Source organism: Candoia aspera, chromosome 1 (genome assembly GCF_035149785.1).
Source record: "Candoia aspera isolate rCanAsp1 chromosome 1, rCanAsp1.hap2, whole genome shotgun sequence".
Classification (NCBI taxonomy): domain Eukaryota; kingdom Metazoa; phylum Chordata; class Lepidosauria; order Squamata; family Boidae; genus Candoia; species Candoia aspera.
The window spans coordinates 160,557,992-160,574,429 of NC_086153.1; the positions used below are offsets into that span (position 1 = coordinate 160,557,992).

Below are 16,438 nucleotides of genomic sequence, written 5' to 3' on the forward strand. Positions count from 1 at the left end.
TACAGGTCTTCTGTATATTCTTGCCACCTTTTCTTGATCTCTTCTTCTTCTGTTAGGTCCTTGCCATCTTTGTTTTTGATCATGCCCATTTTTGCCTGGAATTTACCTCCGATGTTTCTAATTTTCTGGAAGAGGTCTCTTGTCCTTCCTATTCTATTGTCTTCTTGGCGAAAGATTTCAGATTTAAATGGCAACATCTCTATTAATAATTGTCTATGCACATTATGGGAAATACTTCATTCAGTAAAGCATTTTGACACATTGTTATATCACACGTAATAAAAACTCTTGTTTTTGCTTTTCTTGTTCCTTATTTTCTGTCTCTCTTTGATTATTAATAGTCTCATATTGCATCTGATACATTTCATTGGCTGAATTATTATATGACCTCTAAAATATAGATATAAATTTAGTTTGGAAGTTACAATCTCTGTTAATAAGTTATAACTTTTATTTTTCCCTGTCTCTTTGGATTCAGCTCCTCTTTCCTTCAGGTATACTGGTATCCCTAAGCCTTTCTGGACCACAGCTGGAGCAAGTGGTGATTGACAGAACCCTGATGGGAAAGCTCATCTCTAACACTATCAGCGATGGTAATTATACCTATGTGCATGCAATTCAGCTGCCTGCATTTAAAGTGGAAGAGGAGAAACAGTATGTCAACAGGTAGACCAATTATTACCACTGGAGACTTGAAAATACTGGAAGTAATTGCATGAAATGCTACAGTTACTACCCTCAGGACAAAAACCACTTTAGGAAAAAATGTTTTTGTTTTATCAACTATTATATTCATTTTTTAAACCTCAGGTCAGCATGCAGTTTTCCCCAAATGCATTAAAGTTTTAGCACAGGTAATTTTTCCTATTTGAGTGCATTATATTTCGGTCAGGCTTGGTTATAGAATATGTTCAGCCGTATTATCTGACATCTGTTAAATAAATATCATGGATTGAACCTAGGTCCTTCTACATTCAAAGCAAGTTTTCTAGTAAAGAGCAATGGCTTTTTTCTGTTTATTGACAGGATGACTCACAAAACCTGTGGCTTTTTAAAAGTTACATAAGGATGTTTAACAGTAACCTTTAGCTTTTAAAGCAAACTTCTACTGTTATATCAGGCCAGAACATTTAAGGACATTATTCCAAAGACTGAATAAGTTACTTGTATCACTTTCATCAACTTCCTTTAATTTCTTAAAAGAGCCTTAACTGATTTCTCCAAAGCTTCTAACCACTACTGCAATTTCAGTAAGAAGCAATGGCATCAGGACTAAATGGTCTAGATAGCAAGTTCTAGAATCCAAGAATTCAGATGGAAATTATCAAAACTGAGCTGATCCAAAATAATGATATTATGAGAGGTCCAGCATACCTTGAAAAACAGATTAATCTGCAATTTTTTAGTTGAGATTATCCCATAATGTAATATTTTCATGGGTAAAAAGATAGTATACCTTCAATCCAATAATATTTCCTATATTTATCTTACAGCATTAAGTACGGTAGATCTCAATATTTGCCAATATTTCAGTAGGGTCAAGTAGTTCATCTTGTCTTAGAGTTAAATTCATCTTAATTCCATTTTCTTAGCCAATACCAAATAATTCTGAACTGTTTGTTTAGATTTTCTTTCATTTGCCTCATATAAGGGATATGTTCACAGGTAAACTTAAGAGAGTTTCCAAGAATCTTTATACCAAGATAAATGAATTAACCTAAAGCATTCACCTCTACACTTGTTATGACTCAGTGGCATCAAGTCTGATTTACTTCGATTTATGGAATAACCAGACAGGATACCAAGCTTACATATTAATGAAATTAGATTAGAAATTATGTTTGGCATTGATATAAAACATAATATCTACTTATAGAAAAATCTTATCCCTGCAGGGAAGAGGTTCTAAAGTCAGATTAAATGGCATTCCTGATATGTACTATGATATAAATTTAATCAAGGAGAGGGCATACCATAATAATAATGTGATTGAGGGATTAAATACACCTTTTAAATCTAAAGTAAGACAATATAAGTCAAAACCTGCCTGAAAGTTTCTGAGCAACCATATTCAAATATTTTTCTATCCAAACAAATTATAGCTGCTGGATTCTATCTGTTCTGAGTTAAAGTTAGAACATTAATTCAAAATCTAATATTGTCAGAATCTTGGTGGCCCTGTATAAATCCATCGTGAGCTGGGCACAGAGCAGTTAGAGGAACAAAATTGGAATTTAAGAGCCAAATTCGATAGATAATCTGTTAAAATATGTGGATCTTAAATTAAGATGAACATTTTTTAAAAAAGGAAATAAGAGCATAGGGAGGAGGAAAAAAAGACAAAGCACACAGGCAAAAAATTCAGATGCTTAATTAGGATCTAGAGATTTAAAAAAAAAGCCCTAGCAGCCTGTACATAAGTAAACAGTATAACAGAACATGGTAATGTATTATTTTTCCCTAAAGCAACCTAAACAGGAATTTAAAGAGGTATTTTCATGAGTATAAAGTGATCTTTGAAAGCTGTCTTCTAATTTCAAAACAAAAATGGCTGGAAATCTGATAAAATACTGAAGATTATTATTCTCTTGAACTATATTTTTATTATATTAAACATTTGTCTACATTGCTGGACTTTCTTAGTGTAATCTTGGATAAATATTATGCAAGACCTGTATAGATCATGCCTTTGGAAAATGTTATTCCTCACAGCAAATCTTGAGAGCTGCACAATACATGGCCGAAGTCTATTCTTTATAATTTCTTATGAACTCACTTGTGCAAGCCCTATCAGGAGTTTCATCCTCATGTATTGACTAGTAGTACCATTTCAGTTCTGTTGCATACAGATGATGTGGCCATTCTCTGTATATATGTAGTGATGATGCCTCAGAGCACTTTGTGTTTATTTGCAGAGAGAATGACCTCTTCATCAGTTACAATAATGTAGTTGTATTCTCTAGAAGTCCCTTTCTGTGCTGCCACTCTTGGAAAATTAATGGCATTAGTGTTAATGAAACAAAGCCTTCAAATATCGTGGAGTCTCTTTTCATGCCACAACATTCTGAAACTGACAAAGACCATCTATTTGTGGGTTCAAACTTTTGCAAACACAACTTTATATTTTGCTACATGCAATGACAATAAACATGTCTGACAATAATTAAGCTTTGTAGCACAAAAGTCATATTTGATCTATGGCACACAGTCTGCAAGCATCACAGTGTGGGTTTTCTGGAAGCTGTTTAGTCAGTGTTTTTAAGAGCTCAGCTACATGTACCTCATTGTATATGCAGCTCCTTATTATGGGTGAAATCATGACTGAGTTCAGTAGAGGCTCTCATGCAGTTTTACTGCTAAAATGGGCTCAGTTACTTATTTCAAGCATCCTCTGGCTTCCAGGACCCTTCAGGTTAATTTTACATCTAGATGGTAAATTTGGATTTGAAATCCTGTAGGTCTTCCTATTTAGTATCTGACCTTGATTTATTTTGAGAGAGTAATGTCACACTTGAAACCAAAACTGTACAGTGGAAGGTATTTTTCAGCAAGTTCTTATCTTGCCAACATCCAGAAGAACTTTCATTTTAGACAGGTTTGATGTATAGGCTTCACTGGTTTAAAAGGAAGATTTCATGGTACCCCCCTTGCAGAAACATCTCGCATTTATGACTTTTACAATGTCCCGTGGTCACGTGATCGCCATTTTCAACCTTCTTGGCTGGCTTCTGGCAAGCAAAATCAGTGAGGAACCGTGTGATTTGCTTAACAATCACATGGTATGCTTAACGCCTGTGGTGATTCCCTTAACGACTGCCACAAAAACAGTCATAAAATCGGGTCAGATTCACTTAATGACCGCTTTACTTAGCAACCAAAATTCTGGTCCCAATTGTGGTCGTTAAGCGAGGACTGCCTGTGTAAAAGCAAAGTCCCATATTTTCTTTCAAGTTGTTGATCCATCAAGCCCAAAAGAAACAGTTCTGGTTTCAATTGTATATTCACTTTAAGGATCTTTTACATTATAATACATGTTTGCCCCCAAAATTTCTTAACCTTCACACAAGTCCACCAAAGATGACAAAAAGCTCCTTGTCCTTGGGACCATTTCCAACAGACATTTGATACCCCTTTAAACATTTTTGGCAACTTATCAGGTATTAAATACCAATGATACATCATTTTATAAAAGTTTTCTTTCAAATTATAATTCAAGGTAAATTTCAAGCCTTTGTTCCACATATTTTCCCATTGCTCGAGCATGATGTTATATCCAAAATTCTTTGCCCTTTTAATCATACAATCTTTAACATATTCATCTTCCAAATTCATTTGCAATAATATTTTATACATCTTAGTAATAACATGTTCATCATTGGTACAAAGATCTACTTCAAACTGAATTCTTTCAATTACAGAATTATAAGTCTTTTTATCTAAATTAAATCATTCTGTCAATTGTACAGATGTAAACCAATGGCAAATATAACCTTCCATTCCAGTTGTTCCCTTGTTTTAAGTTTAGGTTCACCTTCCTCAAAATTCAACAAATCTTTATATCTCAGCCAAGTCGGTTTCCCACCTATTTCTCTTCTGAAGAAGGCTTCCTGAGGTGACAACCACAAAGATACATTAGGAGATAATCTTTGTTTATATTTATTCCAAATCCTCAGCATGGCTTGCCTAAATGATTTTTAAATCTTTATTAACTTTAACTCTATCATATCACAAGTAGGCGTGCCACACAAATGTCAAATATAACTCCTAGGTACCTGATCTTTTTTTCAATTTTAAAACCAGTCTTACTCATCAGTAATTCTTGGTTTTGCATAGTCATATTTAACCAATATGTTTTTTGTTTATTTTAAAACCAGCTAGTGACCCAATATCTTTCAGTTTCTTCATCGAATATTCAGTGTCATTCAATGGGTCTTGTAAAATCAAAACTAAATCATCAGCAAAGGCCCTCAATTTAAAAAGTTGGTCCTCAAACACCTATAATATAAAGTTGGCAAACCATCTGGACCTGATGCTTTCCCAATTTACATTTTTTATGGCCTCTACTATTTCAAAAGTAGTTATAGGACTATTCATTAATGATTTCTGTGACTGTGTGAGTTTTGGTAATGTTTGTTTTTGCAAGTATTCATCAATCTTTTCCAAAAGATTGATGGATACTTGAGAAATATATATACATGTATGTAAATATATTTACATGTATGTATATATATATATGTAAATATACATACATACATACACATGTATGTATATATACATGCATATACATACATATATATATTCTTGAGAAATATATATACAGTCTCAACTTTCGGTTTCTTTTGCCCAGTCCATAAATCCACCAAAATGGATAGATTTAAATAATACTTAATCCCCCAAAATAATGAAAAGTTTACCAAGGGAAATCATGTTTCTGTGTTGAAGAAAGCCTCTCTTTAGTAGAAAATTAGAAAGCAGATAAGTGTTTAAAAAATGGGGTGGTCAGTTTTAGTTTCTGTAACTTTGGCTTCAGCGTGGCTTGGAAATGGTGACAGCCCTGCCTCCCAGCTGCTTCACTCACTGGTCGACCATTGAACCCTGTTTCGCAATCCACTGGCAAGCAGCAGCTGTCCAGAGGATGCAAGGGACGATTCCTGGAGTTCTCCTTGATCCAAAGATTGCTTTTGGGCTCAAAGGAATCCCTCCTGAGCCTCAGAAAGCAGCGCACTGTCTGTTCAGTTCCTTGAGCTTGAGAGGAACAGGTCAATCCGCCATTTTTCTCCACCGGAAGTCAATATATCCATCTTCCAAATAATAGTCATGGCAACTTTCTCAGTAGGTGGTGAAACTATTGCCATAATAGGGGAAGATGGTGGTGGAACTTGCTTGTGCACCATCCAAGCAAACAATAAATGAGTTCTCTCAGATAATTAGAACAAAAAATAATCAGCTTGTTCCTTATTCCCCCAGTTGCAGTTAAAGTAACAATTAAAAGGATATAACTGTATAAATAGTGCATGGGATGTCAGGGAATATTGATGTCTATCTGACAACAGTGCCGTCTTGACTAAAAGTCAGAGTGCTTTTCTGTTGTGATGTAATTTTCAGAGGATTCCAAGGTGCTCTTGTGTGCTACATGAGGAAAAATGTTCACTTGCACAACTTAATTGATTGGGGAGTTTCAAGTTGCAGGCACAGGAATATATCCTAGAAATATTAATTTGATTACCTAAAATTAATCTTGGATTAATTTGTTCCAAGTGTTTAATATCTATTCTGACAGTGGCTTTCTCTCCAATGTAGCTCTGTAGATGTTTTCCAGAGAAAAAGGTAGTCTATATTCTCAGTTTATTGAGGTGAATATGTTACTGTTACATCCCAGTGAAAGTAAACAGTAAGGGGTTGAACTGAATTGATTCAGATAAATTCAATTTGATAGATGGAAGCTTCTTTTTCACTGTTTCTATAATAAGCAACAATTTATGTCTTGAAACCAATTGTATAAAAGAAATATCAATTATCATTTACTTTTAACTGTTCCTCCTAATTTACAATTTCTACTTTTTTTAGATGTTACCATACATTATTATATAATGCAGAGATATTGGAAAAACTAAGAGACATGAGAAACAACTAATGATTCAATAAACAAGCTATTATTTATAGACAAAAGAAAATGATACAATATTTTGTTAGTCATATGCTTATATTTCAGGTACAACAGAAACAAAATAGCTCTCTTTAAAAGCTATTAGCTCTCAGACTCACATACTATTAATTTACATGTGAGATCTGTGTTCAAACTAATTTCTAAGTCCATTCACCATTTTCTACAATCACATCAAAGGCAACACTACACATTACAGATAGCTCTGTATGCCTTCTCCCTCTGCTGTAAGTGCTTTTAATCACATAACAGGTGGCTTCAGATTAAGGACTCGGTTCCTCCACCCCCCCACACAACTGCTTTTTTTTCCCATGGCAGTTAAATATCTTTTGTTTGTGGGAGAAATGCAGGTGTGGAGGGGATTTTGAATAGACAAATAGCTGGAAAGAAAAGGATTCCATGCCCATCTTTTCTATCCTACCACCTATCCTGTATTCCATTTGAAGCCTCTTGGAGTCCTTTTATATGAAAAAAGAAAACTGAGGAGACAGAATTTACGTAATTACATAAAATGAAAAATTTCCCCTTAGTTAAAGAAAGGATAGCCCTACAGGTCCTGTTAAGTCAGAAGAAAACTGTTATTTCAGTTCCACAGAGATGAGAGGATTTAAATATATTTATTCAGCAAGTGGCAGCACCTAACTTATCTTGGCCGATCTCCCCAAATCTAAGCAGAGTTGGTCCTGGTCACTATTTTTAGGGAAGACCACCAGAAAATGCCAATATTGTAAGATAGATTGGAAAGAAAGAATCCCGAGAAAAGGCAATGGCAATCCACTGCCTTATGCTGTAAAAGAGTTGACATGGATATTATTATTTATTTATTGAATTTCATCACTGCCCATCTCCTCCAAAAGAGGGACTCTGGGCGGTTTACAATAAAGCTAAAAAGATAAAAACAAGATGTATTACATAATGTATAAATACATATATTAAATATAAATATAAAATATAAGGAAGAGGCTCGAGCTGGCTCCTCCCTGACTCAATGAGGTATAAGAGGGAGGAAGGTAAAACACAAGCACACCTGCAGAATTCTGTTACCATAGCCCCTCATATAGTTACAGTCCTGTGGAGTCCATTTCTTGATCTGGTCTACCTTGTAGGGCTGATAATTTTGAAAGATCAAGGACATTGTCTCTGCAGTAAGAAAGCATTAGTTTGCCAGTTCAGTCTGAGGATGTTAAAATGCTAAGACTTTTATGTGAATCATCTCTTCCTAAACGATTAAGTCATTTATTTTCGACAGATACTGAGTTCTTATGTGGTTATTCTGCATGTGAGCTCCTTTTGGGTTGAGTTGCTCAAATTTATTGTTTTATTCCACACTTACTGGGATGCAGTCAGAAGCAGATACTCAATTTTCATTTGTTTTGAGGCATTCCAAAAGCTTATCTGTCTGGAATCTGTTATTAGTCTTTACCCTCCTCCTCCTTCAGGCAGTTTAGACTAGCATAGTACAAAAGATAACACTGCTAGCTAATTGTGTGAAAAGTTAGCTAAAAGTTACTAAAAGACTAACACAAAGAAAGCAGAGCTTTTATTTTTAAACGTTACTGTTGTTTGGGGAGTTGTTATTTTGGGCTCTGATTTTATGAGGTCTGTGAGGTAATTTTTTAATTATTTTCCCCTTCTTTTATCATAGATTTTTTTTCTTACAGTGGATGTCTTTACTGTATTTGTTTATAAGCCATAAAGCAGACATAGCTGATGCTCATTACAGTGTCATTACCATCCCACCCCCCAGCCCAAAACAGTGTATTCATAGTTTTATAAACTTCAGATGCCTACAGAGCCAATTGGTATCATTCATTTTCATCTATGCTTTAATTTAAGAATAAAGAGAAAATTGCTTGCACCAAACAAACACCTACCGCCCAGTTGTGTTTCTGAAGATGCAATAGCTCCAAGAAATCAAGCTATCATTAAGCTATAGTAATAGCTACCCTCTCATTTGATACTGATTTTTTTTAATATTTATGCTTCACTCCAGCATATCCCCAATATTTTCACTCACCCAGTGACAACCACTGTAGAAGGGGTTAATTCTCTAAAAGAACTTTAAAAGAACCAATAGAGGAGATATTGTAAAATATCATATCTGTAAAATATTTATATCATAATTTGTTCAATTTTATTACATCTGAGTGCTTCCCAGGCTTTACTCACCATTTTCAACAAAATATGCAAGGTGAAACACGTATCAGTCAGTCATAGAAGTCATATATTTGAAACATAGTGCTGAAAATGTGTTTTTTTCTTTCAGTATCCCAGTGGAGGATTCAGTAATTTATTTGGTTGTCAGTGATAGGTATTACAGTGTTGTTGTTTTTTCTTCCAGCTGTGCTTACTGACAGTTTCATGATCTTTTCATTTTGGGAACAAAGCAAACTCTGCTTCATTCAAATCACAAAAAAAGCAAATTCTCCAGATGTAAACAAAAGACTTGAAAAACTCTCAAACTTCGATTTTAAGGTACAGCCATTACTGATTTTGCAAGTATCATAATTGTATCATAATTGGGCAAATGGATGCTGAGGAAAGATAGGGACTTAGTATAACGTATAGACAATTTTTTTTCAGTATGTTTAAATTGAATTGCATATGAACTGATATAACTCAAGAAAGATACAGTAGGTAGGTAGACAAGAGAGTGAGAAAGAGAGATTTCAGTCTACTTATACTATAAAGTTTTAGAAATGGTTGCCAAAGGTAAACTTTAGGCAGACTTGGGCTAGATTATACGTAATCTCAAAAACACATGACCTGAACCAACTAAGAGGCCACTGCTATGTCAGTGATAAAGTATCTCCTCTTGTATTCAGATTCTATACCCAGTTCCTGATGGAGGAGGAAGATCATGGAGCAATTATTAACCAGTCTGCAACAGTGTAGGAACTAAAATGATAATATTGTACAACAAAATGCATAAAACAGAATTATTACAGACTTTGCATAGAAGGATCTAGAGAAATGTTAAAAGCCAAATTCAGTTGGCAATACCTGCCTAGGTAAGTCTGGGTGTACCATCATGCTTGTGAAGGAGCGCAAGATACAAGATGGAAGAGTACAGGGTTGTCTTAGGTGTCCTCTGGGTAGCTTGGATTACAGTTCTCACAATCCTTTGCCATTGGCAATACTGGTTTATGGTGAAGGGAACTGAATTCAATTTATAATACTGAGGTTTGAGACAGAGGCTTTAGAATTAACTTGTCCCAACCTGATACATTCTGAAAAATCTGAATATATATAAGATAGAAGAGGTTCTTCAAATGAAATAAGAAAGCTTTTCTTACTTCTTTTCAAAATGAAAAATGAAGATTAGTAAAAAGCTGGTTTCCATTGAATTGTAAGTATGAAGGTATGCTACCTTTCATTCCCTGCCAATGCTACCCCCTAGAATGTTATTAGATAACAAACATGAGAAAATGTTTTGTTAGCCAGTATTATTTTTGTTCTTTTGCTTTTTTGTTATTTCTCTGTTTAATGGATTTTGTATCTACAAGGCTAGTTTTCATGAATTACACTAAACTTCTTGCCAGATTGTATTATAGCGAATACTCTCTGCTAGGATGGACATCTAATATATTTTCCAGGCTGCTTCAGTTCAAGGCCTCTTTTCAATACCAAGTTGTGTTTGCAAGATTGATCCAACCTCCATAACATGGATTTGAGACAGTTCACTGTTCACAAGGAACTGAGCTGATAGGTTGTTTACTTTAGAATGATGCACACTTCTGTATATTTGTTAAGGTGGGGCTTTTGGCAACTATCATCAAAATCTACTGTATATATACTTAGCATCATTGCAAAGCAGCTATGGAATAGCATGCTGTGATAATTTATTTTCCAAATCTTTCTTGCATGTGGTTAATTATCTCCTCTTTTGGACCAAAAACATGGTTTATATGAACTTTTAAGAAAACAGAAAAACATATGGAGATTTGAGAAAAAGGCCAAATCAGAATCAGTACCACAATTTAAAATATTTAAGGTTTAATTATTATAATATTTCTAATACTTTAATCAGTCTAATGCTTATTACTGAAAAACAGTTTGTATTTATATTAGTGTTCTAGCTCTACACAATTGCTGTTATGTATTGGATTGTATTACCTATAGGAGTACAATGATGTTTCTTTAATTGTTGATTGTAATGATTGTGTATGCATGTATATAATTTTACATGCTGTTGTCTCTCTGAAAACATCTATTCTGGAAAGCTAATCATAAATGTAGCACATTAAGACATCATTTTTTAAAATAACTAAAAATGCAGATGTGATCAGCCTTTGTGATAAGAATTCTAAAATATAAAAATTAATTTTCAAGCATTTAGATACCATTTAATTAACAAAGTAGTAAAAAGGTAAAGGTTTCCCTTGACATTAAGTCCAGTCGTGTCCGACTTTAGGGGGCGGTGCTCATCTCCGTTTCAAAGCCAAAGAGCCGATGTTTGTCCGTAGACACTTCCGTGGTCATGTGGCTGGCATGACTAAACAGAACGCCGTTACCTGCCCGCCGAAGCGGTACCTATTAATCTACTCACATTGGCATGTTTTCGAACTGCTAGGTTGGCAGGAGCTGGGACTAGCAACAGGAGCTCACCCCATCATGCGGATTTGAACTGCCAACCTTCCGATCAGCAAGCTCAGCAGCTCAGTGGTTTAACCCGCAGCGCAAAATTATACAGTAACACCACCCAAGGCAACCAGCACCAATTAAATCAGCAATAAAATAAACACCCAAAACACAAACAGCAAGAAGGAAATCACTAAGTTGTAGGCTTTCTTCAAAAAGAGAGACTTGACATCAGGGGAAAAGGAAGGGAATTTAGGCTTAGACCTTCCATACTCCTCACTGAGAGAATGCATATGATATGGGTGTAATGCTAGATTATTGGTCACATGGTGTTGTTCTTGTGAACAGGCATACATATGAAGCTCCCTCCCTCTAACTGGTACTCAGTGTGTATGCTGTATGCAATAATGTTGGGATAGGAACTATTCAGACACCAGCTTGCATACTGAGTTTTTATAATGACTCCCCAATCTGCATTTGCATCCTTGTCAGAACTCTTGTTTTCATCCTTGCCAGAAAGCTTAAACTGTCAGCCTAACTCCCAGTCAATTCAGCATCCTAAGCTCTAGCCAGATAAAAAACATGATTCTAGACTAACACACACAAGGGACCCAGCAATATTAGCACCCCCACCCTCCAAAAAATAATTCACTTGCAAACTATTCGTTTCCTTTTACTTCTGATATAAAAGGAAGGAGTCTATCTAGATCATGAAGAACATTATTCAATATTAGATACTGCCTCTAAGTTTGTGGTCTCATCACTGTGGCATATTCTATGCTGATTATCATTGTGAAAGGAATTGAAAATTAAACTGTAAGAAATGTAATGACTTTATATAAATGTATGGTGTAGTTATATTTGTAAAGAAGTGTGTATTCCTAGCCACTACAGCTAAAGAAAATAACGTAGAGCTGAAAAAAGTGCAAAATAGGACAAAAATGATAAAAGGGACACAGCATCTCTTCTTGGAGCTGTTTGCTTAGAAAAAGTAAGTAAGAAGGTTTATGGTGAAGGTATATAGAATTATACTTGGTATAGAGAGATTGTATATAGAGGGTTTTTTTTTCATATAATATAAGGTAGCACCCAGTAAATCTGAATGATGGGAGATTTAGGATAGAAAAAAGGAAATATTTCCTCTTAGAGTAGATAGCTGAACTACTTAATAGCTTAAAAAATAAACTCAATATCAAACATTATTCCTCTTTCTTATAAAATCCAGGTATTGTAATGATTCAGTGAAGTATGTTAGATTGTAATTAGGAAGGTCTAGATTTATCATGTATTTATTTATTACATCTTATTTTTCATCTTAAATTTCCTCTAAACAGGAAGAGTGAATCCTTCATCTCTATTCATTTTAAGATTTTGTAAGATGGACAAAGATGCATTATCAAAATAACAAACACTATGATGTGAGTTGTGCAGTTAAAGCAGTAATCCTATACTCACCTGGGAATTAGCCAACAGTTGTAATTCAATAAGAGTTATAGTAGGGCTGGTGCAGAATTTCAATTCTGAAAGGAAAAACATACTTTGGAATGTGCAGGGACCAAAATGTTGTACCTGTCTGCAATTTTTCTTAAACTAAAAGTATGCTGCAGCTATGGGTAGAAGCAGAATTTCCGGTACCAATCAATTTATTTTTAACTTTTAAAGATTAAAACAACATGTTAGGAAAAGAAGATGGTAATCACAACAAACAGGCAACTTTCTCTGGGCAATGTTGTCCACCTTTATTGTGGTACAGCAACAACAATAAACTTTATTAATTAGTTGTCTGACCATATTTAAAAAACTATAAACTAATACAAAGAAAACAGTGGGACATATTCATAATTGTTGGAAGTGCTGGCAAATCCAGCATGCCTCATTAGCATATGGATGGTTGCTCTAGGATGCAAACTCTCCGTGCTGTTGAGGAAGCTGTTTGTTGCCACTCCCACTTCCTCTTTCTCTCTCTTCCTCTTCTTTCCACCTACTGAGGAGGCAGCCAGCTTGCTGCTCTCCTCTGTCTCCATCTTGGACCTAAAGCCATGTGCCTAGCCCTTTTTTCCATGCAGCTCTTAGCAGCTATAGGGTTAAGAGATGACTAAGTATAGTTAAAGAACAGAAGAAGCAAGGACCATCATTTTTCCACAAGAGATGGATGTAATAGAACCAAGAATAAAAGTCAGTAAGACTCTTTTTACTTTACTTTTAAACCTGCTATGTCTAAGCATGTAATTCTTTATGCTTGGGAGGACTGAGTGTGTAAGATCAATAACCTGTGTTTCTCTGACTTCATTAAAGCTAAGATAATATTCTTTTTCTGTGCACAGCTTCTCTGCTGTGTTAAAACTCTACTCCATTCTGTGGTCCTAGCAGGCCATTAATGGCTTCAAGAATAAATTATTATCTTTGCAGTCAACCCCAATCTGTTCTAGGTAATCTATCCTCTTCAAAATGACCTTTGGTATATATATTGCAGTCTTGTTAGTGATATGCAGGTTCATTCCCTGCAAGAAGTAAGACAGTCTCTCTTGGGTGTTGGAATATATTTTAGTTTTAAGTAAGGATCTAAATATACAGTCCTTTCCACAGAACATAGTTTGCAATCAAACAGGATATGTCTTCAAGAGCTGGTCCATCACATATACACAGCCTTTCTTTGAATGGAATTCTGTGGAACCTCCCATATCTTACCATGGAATCTAGTTGTTCAAAACATGCTTTAGAGAAAGCTTTTCTAAGATGTTTGGGTGTATAAGTTATTAAATATTTTTCTATCTGGGAGGCTGATTTGTGTTGAACCAGCCACTTCTAGGACTTCGCAGGTTTAAGGGATGTGAATCTATTGTCATCATGGGCAGCAATATCCAAGATCCTTTGTATGAAACTTTTCTTGGCCTTCAGATCTGAGTGGACTGGGAATTGGACAGAGAATCCATATTGTGAGATGGGCAGCCCAAGCGCAAGGAGACAGATTAAGTGTCTGCTCTTTGAAACACAGCTTGGGTAATCTGTCTGGGTTCGCAAATAAGGTCTTCAGCCAATAGTTGAATACTTTAATTGCTAGGTGACTTTATATAGGGGATCTACTAAACTCTGCCCTTACTGCTGGAATTGGCATGGATTTGTCCACCCCCAAGAGGCATTTCAGAAAAGTGGACTGTATCTGTTCCAGCAAAGGAGCATTTATATATCACCATAGTTCTGCACTGTATGTAATCATTGGAACTGTTTTGCTGTTGTATACCTTAATGCTTGGAATTAGGCAACCCGGGTAGCTATGGTTGGTGAGCTGCCTTATGGCATTGGCACTGGCTGTAACCCTTAAAGAACTCCTCTTGGAATGTGGGATGATTTAAAATCAAATAAATAATTGTAAGCACGAAGCTATGATTTACTGCTTTTCCATAATTTATATATTCCCTTCTGTGCTTTTAACTATTATCCAATTCAAGTACATAAATACTAAGAAAAATAGATAATACACTCAGTAACTATAAATAATGAGCTAAATCAAAGTCTCTTCTTTCTTTATCCTTCAGCTAATCTTGCCTGGCAGCAAAATTATCAGCCTCACTCTTGCACATGGAACAAGCTTCCCCTGCTAACACAATCCAGTCTGTTACAGTATATTGCAGGGTAACTGTTGCTCCAGTCTGCCTTTCTGACTGTGTTTTTGAAATGAGCTTTGGTTAATTTCTGACTGCGTGTTTATTTTCTTATTTTAGGATAGGGGTTGATGGCTTTATGTGATTCTTTTATTGAACATGGTTTTCATACCTTTCATTTCATTCATTCCATCTGTACTCTGGGCTCCTTTGGGTGAACAAGTAGTATAAACTACTTGTTTATATTATAAATTAATCTATTGTCAAAGCCATTGTAGAAGGAGAGCCATGTCAGTCTGTGGTGGCCGCTATGGAATGGTTAAACTGATGTAGGATCTCCATGCATCTGGTGGACTGAGCTTCAGCTAATGAAAGCTTATGCCTTTTAATAAATGTCATTAAAAGGTGGTACAAGACTCCTTCTGATTTTTGGCATCAAAGCCAGATGAGTAGTCTTCTAGATAAGCTGTTTTAAGTAAAACACTACAGTTACATTGGCAGACTCTACTCTCAGATATATGAGAATACATTCTATTGAGATTCTGAATACAGTTATTAGCTCTCTCATATTTTATACCTGCTGTACTATGGATTAAGAGTAGCTTGGTTAGTTCTGATATACTTTTGATTGGCTAAAGGTTTAGATTTTATCTTATTTTCCTATCATGATTATCAATACTAAACGGAATATATTTTAACTAACATTCTAAATACCACATTAACACAGAGTAAGTTCTGTAAAAATTGAATGATAGTAGTTCCTTCTCTTTATTTGAAGGTTTATCGGCTTAAATGGTGAAGGGTTGAGAGAACTGGTATTTTTCTTAATGCTGAATGTTTCATAAGCAAGCCATCAGTAATTTTCTATGTGTGGGCAGAGCATGTTGCTTGCTATAAAGCCCCAAATGGCTGGCATAACCAAGGTAGCAAAACCAACTTGGACTTCGAGAAGGTATTTTTAATGCTAGTCTGGGCTAAAACCAGAATCTGGATAACTGTAAGAGTAAATTCATAGCTTCAGTTATAGTGAATTAATTAAGGTAGAGTTTCTTTGAACTGAGTTGCCTTCTATCAAATAAACCCAACTCTTCAGCTCTCGTTTTCCCACAGTCATCACCCCTGCATATGAAGGAATGCGTGTGAAGGAAGCAAAACTGTTGGAATGATACATCAACCTTCTTCCTCTTGCTCTTAACTGATAGAATTGAAGCCATTTTGACTTGTTCACACAATTTGCTTCAAAAGCAGTAATTTTTCAGCCCTTGTCTGAGAGAATAAGGCATTATTAAGTACCATTATCTATACAACAGGAAAAAAGGAAGTGTGTTGTGAAAAAGTAGGAATAAGCTTTGTAACCCTATCTCTAATTTATTTCCTGTTATATAATTTATTTTAATAAATTAATGTTCATTAAAAAGCTTCCAAGGTAGTGTTACAAAAATAGGAGGAAGTTACATTCAACATAAAAGTATTGTGCTGAAATTAAACTGTACACTATACTCAGCTGCGCAATATGTATTGGAGAGGATATCCTGGCTGCTATTAGTGTACAAAAGTATTTTTTTTATGACTAATGTTAATTTTGGAAAGG

The 16,438-nt window shown here is 35.2% G+C and overlaps 1 protein-coding gene across 1 annotated transcript in view; it reads left to right on the forward strand.

Annotated features, from left to right (window-relative positions):
- The window catches only part of WDPCP (WD repeat containing planar cell polarity effector), a 72,237-nt gene that overhangs the window by 34,603 nt on the left and 21,196 nt on the right, over window positions 1-16,438 (forward strand). Inside the window, exons 7-8 of the mRNA XM_063316886.1 lie at window positions 479-593; window positions 9,006-9,139. Coding sequence (XP_063172956.1) covers window positions 479-593; window positions 9,006-9,139 — 249 coding nt within the window. The remainder of the gene's footprint in view (window positions 1-478; window positions 594-9,005; window positions 9,140-16,438) is intronic.